This window comes from Parus major, chromosome 23 (genome assembly GCF_001522545.3).
Source record: "Parus major isolate Abel chromosome 23, Parus_major1.1, whole genome shotgun sequence".
NCBI lineage: Eukaryota > Metazoa > Chordata > Aves > Passeriformes > Paridae > Parus > Parus major.
This window is the reverse complement of record NC_031791.1, coordinates 354,803-363,452: the sequence shown is the minus strand read 5'-3', so window position 1 is coordinate 363,452 and position 8,650 is coordinate 354,803. Positions and strand designations below refer to the sequence as shown.

The following is an 8,650-nucleotide window of genomic DNA, read 5'->3' as shown; positions in this document are numbered from 1 at the left end:
TGGGAAAGGAGCTGGGAAAGGAAAGGAGATGGGAAAGGAGATGGGAAAGGAGCTGGGAAAGGAGAAGGGAAAGGAAAGGAGCTGGGAAAGGAGATGGGAAAGGAGATGGGAAAGGAGCTGGGAAAGGAGCTGGAGCCCTGGTGTGAAAGGCAGGGCTGAAACCCAGCCTGCTCCTGCCTCACACATCCCTGGGCTGGGAGGGGACACGGCCAGGCTGAGGGAGGTGACACCTTGGCTCCTGTCGCTGCCTTGAGCAATCGGTGGGGCCAAGGGCCAGGATGAGTCACCCCAAGGCAGGGACATCCCTGGGAGGGGGCCAGAGCTGGTCCTGAGCCCACCCTGACTGGGAGACTGAGGCTGGCAAGGGGGAATTTGGGGGGATTTGAGCATCAATCCCAGCCACAGAACTGCTCTGTCCTGGGTCCCCTCCCGGCTCCCAGCTCTAATTTCCTGCTCCATCACAGAACTCCTGCTCAAAAGCTGAGTTTCCCCATCAAGTGGTGCTTTCTAATGGGGATAAAAAGCCTCTTCAGAAACGCCAAAGCCCCCAGAGCAGGCAGTGGGGCCAGCCTGGCAGGAGTCCCCAGGGCCACGGACGCCCCATGTCTGGGTGCCCAGACTGGAGCCAGCCCCAGCCCCGGGCACAGCCCCTGGGGGAAGGCTGGGAGAGCTGCTGACAAGGCCAGGCTGGGCTCTGACTCCTGCAGCTCTGGATGTGCAGAGCCTTTGACAGGCAGCAGAACATCCCTGCTCACCCTCACAGACCTGTTTTGGTGGCCTTTTCCCCATGGCTCAACCCCTGTGTGCCCCCAGGACCCTGCTGGGGGGTGACTGTGAGGTTGGGGACACTCCTCGGCCCTGGGGCACCCAGTCCCTCTGCTCTAATGGTGTTTAAGACAATAAAACTGATTTATTTGAGAGTTTGTCTGGGTGCCCCTTCAGGGATACCGAGAGCATTCCACAGCCGGGGACAGGGACCAGGGCGGGATCGAGGTCCCGATGTCTCCCTGGTGTTCCCACCCGGGTCCCACCATCCTGTGGAAAGCAGAAGGACTCCAGAGAACTCCCCAGCAGCACAACCCTCTCCCAGGAGTGTCCTGGGGATCCAGGGCCTCCCTCCTTCCCAGCCTGGAGGAGCTGCTGGACCGGCTGGAGCGGGGAGCTGCGTCCTCCTACACGGCCCAGCCACGCCGCAGCTTCGGAGCTGCTGGAATCACTGCTGGGAGCCAGGGAGAGCCCCAGGGAGGCACAGACACCCCCAGTTACCCCTTCCTGGGCAGCAGCACTTTCACCCTGAGCCCGCCGCTCTCCAGTTTAACCAGTCCGGGTTAACCAGGCCGGCGGGTCAGGGGCCAGCGCGAGCCCTCGGCTCGTTTTTCCCGTCGGCTGCCCCGCTTTGGGTAATTACAGGTCTGGGGCTGTTCCCAGGCTGGGAGTGCTTGGGGCCAGGTGGAGGCCAAGCTTTGGGGTCCCTCCGTGGGCCCTGACCCCTGGGGACCCCCACGGAGCTACCAGGGCAGCAGCAGGGGATGCTGTGATGGGGTTGGGGGTCACCGGGGGGCTCACAGGGGTTCGTCCCCTCTGCTGAGATCTGCTCCGAGTGTCCCATCCGTGCTGAGCGTGGTTTGTGCAGCCCAACCTCCCACGGCAGAGCCCTGCCAAACCCCGTGAGCTCCCAGGCCAGCCCCTCGCTCCCTGGGTACCCCACAATTCCTGCACGCACCGAGGGGGTCACGTCCCCCCTGTGCCTCAGTTTCCCCAAAGCCCAGGGGTTCCTGGCACCCCCCGGGCCGGGATTTGGCCACGCCAGGGCTCAGGACTGGAGCGGGGCAGCAGGTCCTGAGCCAGGGCGCGATTCCTGCCGGGATCCCGGAGCTCCCATCAAAGGCCGCTCCCGCCCGGCCCTGCTGGCTCAGGTGAGCTCATAGCCCAGGGTGCCGTGACTGTATTTTATTGTAATTATTTTTCATGTTGAAACGCGCTGGCGGGGGGAAGGGGGAGGGAGCTGCGCCCTTCGCCGTGGCCCCGTGCCAGGGCCAGAAGTGCTGAGCTTTCACCTGTCCCAGCGCGTCGGGACCTTGGGAGGGACGTCCCCACCCCACCGACACCCCAGGGCTGTCCCGTGTCGCAGCCGAGGCAGCTTCTGTGGATTTTCCTCCCCGGACTCAGAGGAACCATGGGGGAGGACCTGGGGACCCACCCAGGGGTGCCAGCGGCAGATTTTGGGGAACCCTGGGCTTGTACCAGGGCGGAGGGGTCAGGGACTTTGGGGACCTCTGAGCACCTGATGGAGCAGCCAGGCCAGCGTGGGGCTGCCAAAAGCCGGGGATGCACAGAGCCCTGAGCCCCTCCACGGGCACCGAGAGCGCCGGGGGAGCCCCTCCCCAGCCCGGGATGGGAGGGGAGGCGAGGCGGGCGCCCGGAGCTGCCCGGACATGTGCGCAGGGAGAGACGAGGCAGACGAGAGCAGAGGTGCAGGAGAAGGTTTATTGGAGACGCTCAGAGGCTTTGGCAACACGCGACCCCCTCCCGGAACGGGGGGGCTGCCCGGACCCCCCCTCACCTTCTCCTGTGGCTGCTCCAGTCCCCGCCAGGGACAGGGACAGGGGGTTTGGAGCTGGCACAAGCCAGACTGGACACCCCCCACAAAAAAATGTTAAATAGTTGGGGTCTGGCAGCTCTCCAGGACAGAAACACCCCCTCTCCCTCTTTTCCCCCTCCCCAGAGCAGTGGATGGGGCAGAAGGAGGGAAGGGCCCTGCCAAAACCACCCCAATTCCCGGTATCCAGGCTGGGGGGAGCTGAGACTCCTCCCCCACAAAACCAATAATAAAAAAAAAAAAACCCAAACGAAACAAAACAAAACAAAACAAAAAAAACCATGAAGAGATGCCGCAGGGTCTGGAGCAGGGGCAGGTGGGGGCCGGTCCCCGGCTCGGCAGGGGACGTTCAGTTCTTGGGCTCTTCGCCAGCCTCGCCGCCGTCTTCTCCGGCGCACTCGGCTGTCCATAGCGTGAGGTTGTCCCTGAGCAGCTGCATGATGAGGGTGCTGTCCTTGTAGGAGTCTTCGCTGAGCGTGTGCAGGTCGCCCATGGCCTCGTCGAAGGTGGTCTTGGCCAGGGAGATGGCCTGCTCGGGGGCGTTGGCGATCTCGTAGTGGAACACCGAGAAGTTGAGGGCCAGCCCCAGGCGGATGGGGTTCGTGGGCTGCATCTCCTTTTTGCTGATGTCCATGGCCTCTTGGTAGGCCTCCTGGGCCTTCTCTATTGTCGACAGCCGGTCGTCCCCGCTGGCCACCTCGGCCAGGTATCGGAAGTAGTCACCCTTCATCTTCAGGTAGAAGACCTTGCTCTCGGTATCGCTGTCCTTCTTGATGAGATACTTGTCCAGCAAGCCCAGGACGTTGTTGCAGACGGCGTTCAGCTCCTGCTCCACCTTCTCCCGGTACTCGTTCACCACCTGAGCTTTGTCGTCGCCCTCTTCGGTTTTGTGCTCGATGCTGGAGATGACCCTCCAGGCCGAGCGCTGGCAGCCCACCACGTTCTTGTAGGCGACCGAGAGGAGGTTGCGCTCCTCGTTGGAGAGCTCGTCCCCGTGCTCCACCACCGCCTTCATGAAGTCTGCCATGTCCTCGTAGCGCTCAGCCTGCTCGGCCAGCTTGGCCTTCTGCACTTGGTGGTTTCTTGCCATGGCTGGGACGCGGGCGCGGGGCGGACGCTTGGGCGAGCAGCGGGGCCGGGAGCCTTCGGAGCCTCTGCCGAGCGCTGCCGCCGGGATTCGCTTTTGGCTGGGCGTCGGAGCCTCGAGCGAGAGCAGGAGGAGCCAGCCAGGTCCAAGGAGTGTCCTCCTCCTCCTCCTCCTCCTCTGCTTCCTCCCCGCCGAGCGCGGCCTTAAAAGGAAACTGGCGGTGAATCACCGGCCGCGGGCGGCGGGCGCTGGGGAGGGGGCGCGGGGGGAAACGCCCTGCCCTCCCCGTGGGTGCGGCACCCCTGGGTGCCCCCAGGCTCTCCCCAGAGCCAACGCCCACCCCGGCACCCAGGGAACGCCCATCCCGCTGCTGAGAGGCCTTGGAAGGGTGACAGGAGCTGCGCTCTGGTTTGGGGGGCTCGGGGACACGCGGCAGCGCTCGAATCTTCCCCCACCATCGGAGAAATGGGCCACGGGGTGTGGCCGCTGGTGAAAATGGTTCCTCCCCCCTGAAAAAGCCATATCACTGTCGTTTTTAATATGGTGATTAACTCGGCAGCAATTGCGAGGGCTTGACGGGCAGGTATTTATTCCCACAGGTGGGGAAACCGAGGCACAGGCTCCGCACCTCTCCCAGGCGCCGCGGCAGGGACCGTCCCAAAACGCGGGGCACGGTCAGACCTCGCCCGATGGGACCCCCAAAAACCCCTCGGTGGGACCCCCAAAACACCCCGGGGTGGGACGAGCGAGGGGATCCATCCATCCATCCATCCATCCATCCATCCATCCATCCATCCATCCATCCATCCATCCATCCATCCATCCNATCCATCCATCCATCCATCCATCCATCCATCCATCCATCCATCCATCCATCCATCCATCCCCACCACCCCCATCCCAGGGCTGCCTTTCCCCGTCCCCATCCCGCCGCCGGCGTTTCGCCTCTCCCGAGCTGTGAACGAGGCGTTTTAGCGCTCGCTTTTTGTAACTCTGGGGCTGCTCGGGGCTGCGATAGGATCTGCGCTGAGTTTCACCCGGAGCCTGTCGGCACACGCCGGGCGCAGCCCCGGCCCCGGCCCGGCCTTATCTCGGTGCGGGAGCGTGCGGGAAGGGCAGGGTGCGGCGGGCGGCTCCGGGCCAAGGCCAAAAGGGGCGTTGTGATTCTTTCAGCGAGCCTGACTCGCTTTGTTCCTCCCTGCCGACACCCGGCCCGGAGCGCCCCGGGATCCCCCCGCGCCCCGCTCAGCTCCCGCTCCGCCCCGGCCGACCCTGCTGGGATGGAGGACTCAGGAAAGACGTGAGGATGCTTTTCCCGACCACTTCAAGCCCTGGAAAGCACCCCCAGCCTCCACATCACCATCTCTGCACGCTGGGAAGGGGTTCAGGGCCGTTCACCCCTTCCCGGCCGAGCCCCTGACAGGCGCTGGGTTTGGGGGGCCCGGGGTGCCATCGAGGGGCTCCCGTGGCAGCAGCGTGAGGGTCTCCAGCCCCAGCAGCCTCCCCAAGCCCCTCCATCCCCCCCGAGCGCCGCGGGCAGCAATCGGAGCTCCTTCCCCAGGTGAGCTGGTCCCGCCCCGCGGAGCCGGGAAAGGCTCTTCCCAAAGGAACGGGACAGCACAGGCGGCTCCTCTCCTCTGCCCCGCACACAAGGCAGACCCTTCGAGACCCTCCCAGAACTTCCATCGGGCGCAAAACCATCCCTCACAGAGGGACTGGGGCGGAAGGGTCACCCCGATATACCCAGGCTGCCAAAATCCAGCTCCTTCCCTTGGAAAACCGCAGGCAGGAATCCCGGGTGGGTCAAGCCGAGCTCGCTCCTTCGGGCAGCAAAGCCGTGGTTTGGGTTTGGGGTCCGCAGAGCCCCCCGCGCTGGTGAGGGACCCGCAGCTGCCCGGGATGATCCTGCCCACCCTGCACTGGGCTCTTGAACCCGGGATCCCCTTCCCCAGCCGGGACACGAGTGGGGCGGGGGTGGCTCCGCTGTCTGCGGCAGCCGAAGCGGCCGAGCCGCTGCCCAATTTCGGCTGCGGGGACGCTCCGCTCCACCGGCTCCGTGGGAAATCAGCGCTGGGGGAGGGCAGAGCCTCGCAGGGGCTGTGGGGCTGCACCATCACCCTACAGAGCACCCCTGGGTGCCCCGAACGCAAGGGCAGCAGCAGAAGGTGCATCCCAAAGCATCCTGTGTGGAGAGGGGCGCCCAGCTAAGCCGGGCCAGTGCGCGTCTCCAGCCCCGGGAGCCGAGGGCGGGCGTGGGCTGGGCGCTGGCAGGAGGCAGAGGATGCTCGTGGCTATTCCCAGCGGCACTGGAAGGATGCTCAGAGCCCGTCTGGCCACCCTGCCCAGCCCTGCTGCTCCCCCTGCCTGTGGGGACGCCGGAACATCAGCGGACAACGCATTTTTGCGAGGGTGCTCACAGTGCCCCGGGTCCTGCGGGCACTGCCCATTGCTCCTTCCCGGCCCTTCCCCCTGCACAGGAGGGCGCAGAACCACGGACGGCTGAGACCGGCCCCAGATTGTGCCGCAGCCCCGTTTGGGAAGCTCCGGGCTCCCATCCCCACGGCTGATGATGGCAGAGCGGTGCCAGCCCTCGGTGACTTCCCTCAGCTCCTGCTCGGGCCTGCCCAGGCAGGAGCCGCTCCCCTCCACCAGAGCAGAGCCAGACACCGGAGTACAGGAAATAGGAGAAACTTTCATTTTGTTACAAAAGTAAAAGGCATAAACAGATGGTGAATCCTACAGGGCTGGGGCAGGCCTGGCTGCTCCACTCAGCTCCAGGGGTGGAGGCTCAAGGTGCTGGAACCCCTTCCCCTAAACCAGAGCCGTGCTGGGATGAGCCGGCCCGGGGGGCTGCAGGGATGAACAGACCGGGTACAAATTCCCATCGGGAAAGTCCTGTGGCACATGGACACGGCTCTGGGGGCTGGGGGCCGGTGCCCCTGGCTTGGCTGTAAATGCCCTGGCGTGGTCCTGCTCCTTCCAAAATCCCATTGGGACACCAAGCACGGCATTGCAGCGTTTGCAGCGGGGAGACACCGCCACGGAGTGTCCGGCTGCCGGCCTCGGGCTCCGTCCGGCGGCCTCGGGCTCCGTCCGGCGGCCTCGGGCTCCGTCCGGCGGCGGGAGCCGCGGTTATTGCAGGTGTTGCTCCTCCTTNCCGGCGGCCTCGGGCTCCGTCCGGCGGCCTCGGGCTCCGTCCGGCGGCCTCGGGCTCCGTCCGGTGGCCTCGGGCTCCGTCCGGCAGCGGGAGCCGCGGTTATTGCAGGTGTTGCTCCTCCTTGGGGTGGCTCTATGGCTTCGGCTCCCGGAGCGGGGCTGCGGAGGCTTTTCCTCCCCGGGGAGGGAGGCACTCGAGGTGCTCATGGCTGTGGGCTTGGCTCCCGTGGGAGGCACGGGCTGCTGGAGGTGAGGGAGAGGAGAGGGGAGGAAGAGAAAGAGAGGGTTAGAGCCAGAAACAGGAGCCGAGGAGCAGTGGAAGCAGGGCAGAACAGCCGGGATCACTGCCCCAGTGGCACCGGGGCTGGCTCGGGGCACCAAGGGGCTCCGAGGCCCAGGGAGCTCTTGGGGTGCTGCAGGGACGGGGGCAGAGGGACAATTCGCGGCCCAAAGGTGACACAGGCGATCACAACATGCCCTGAAGGAACTTACCTTGGTCACAGCAGGAGGAACCGGGTGCTGAAGAGAGGAAAAGCGGCAGAGGGATCCCCTAAGCCACAGAACGGGTCAGGGATGGGAGCACAGACCTGTCCCAGGGGCCGCTGCTCCCCCCAGACACCCCATCTCTCCTTGGCTGGGGTCTCCTCACACAAGCCCCAGGCTGCAGACCCCTCTGCCGTGCCACAATGTCCCACACGTGTCCCCAGCCCCAAGCCAGGGCAGCCAAAGCCATCCTCTTCTGGCACAGCCTTCAGGGGACCCCTGACCCTCCCTGCCCCCGTGGGTCCTGCGGGGATGGATGGGGCTCGTGGTGTCAGCACGGGGTGATGGCTCCGAGGCCAGAGCTGTCATGCAGGGGACACAGACGGGTGGCTTTGAGTGGCTGAGAGGGAGAAGGAAGCACTTTCTTACCAGGCAGCCCTCAGAAATCGGGGCAAACGTCCGAGGAGGGGCAAGTCCCGTCAGGCTGTGCAGGAAATGGCAAAGTCCTGGCAGGCATCCTCCTGGGGAAGACACCAGAGGTTATGCACCTCACACCTGCCACGGGGCCAGAGCGGCTGGCACAGCTCCCAGCTGGGGAAGGGACACTGAGGTGACAACAGTGGGGAGGGGATGAGCCCCTGCCCAGCCTGGAAATGTGGGACAGCAAATTCCCTCCACTCCAGCAAGAGTCACACTGCTCATCCCTCGGAGCAGGAGTTTCCAGGTGAGGCCTGACCAGGTCCAGGTGGCACCTGAGGGATGCCAAACACCAGGACACACCTGCCCTCTTCTATCTTCAAGGAGGAAAATAATCATCCAAGCAGTTAACTCTTTAAAAATAGAATTTTATTGAGTAACAAAGGAAACTGGTTTAAATAAAAACAGGAAGGAGTCTGGCCCCTGGTAAGCCCCCTCCTCACTGCTCCTCTGCCATCCCCCTGGCACAGGCACTTGCAGAGTACAAAGCACGATGCTGGTGAACTCAGGGGGGCTGGGATGCCCCCCCAAAATGTGCTGCCCCTGCCCGAGGTTGAAACTGGTCTGTCTGATCCAAGGAAACCTGACAGGCAGCTCGGCACTGTCAGCCTCTGCCCTGGTGCCAACAACGCTCCCCACGCAGGACAGAAACGTTCTACCGAGAAAAAACTCCTACAAATTGTGCAAAAATATCCAGCAGCTTCTAAAAACACGATTCAAGTATTGCTACAAGGTTTGTGACTCTCCCTTCAGCCCAGGGGGCAGAGCTGGCTGCCTGGGTGCAGAGTGGTGCTCATGGATGGGCAGCTGGAACAGCTCCCAGGGCACTGGGGACAGCCCTGGGGACA

General features: G+C 64.3%; 2 protein-coding genes across 3 annotated transcripts in view; both read right to left on the bottom strand.

Annotated features, from left to right (window-relative positions):
- Positions 1-2,473: 2,473 nt before the first annotated feature.
- Positions 2,474-4,432, bottom strand: SFN (stratifin). Its single transcript, XM_015649373.3, has one exon. It carries the CDS (start codon positions 3,687-3,689, stop codon positions 2,949-2,951), a length of 741 nt encoding a protein of 246 aa, XP_015504859.1. The 5' UTR covers positions 3,690-4,432; the 3' UTR covers positions 2,474-2,948.
- Positions 4,433-6,968: 2,536 nt separating this feature from the next.
- Positions 6,969-8,650, bottom strand: part of ZDHHC18 (zinc finger DHHC-type palmitoyltransferase 18) — an 11,139-nt gene continuing 9,457 nt past the window's right edge. Inside the window, exons 9-10 of one of the 2 annotated variants that reach the window (XM_033519594.1) lie at positions 7,755-7,846; positions 6,969-7,082 (exon numbers count right to left, since the gene is read on the bottom strand). In XM_033519594.1, coding sequence (XP_033375485.1) covers positions 7,805-7,846 — 42 coding nt within the window. In that variant the 3' untranslated portion in view covers positions 6,969-7,082; positions 7,755-7,804. Of the gene's footprint in view, positions 7,083-7,350; positions 7,393-7,754; positions 7,847-8,650 lie in introns of those variants that run through there. The other variant, XM_033519595.1, reaches the window with a different exon arrangement.

Coding starts and splice junctions, on each gene's coding strand:
- SFN (XM_015649373.3), bottom strand. CDS start 3,689: ATGGCAAGAAACCACCAAGTGCAGAAGGCCAAGCTGGCCGAGCAGGCT.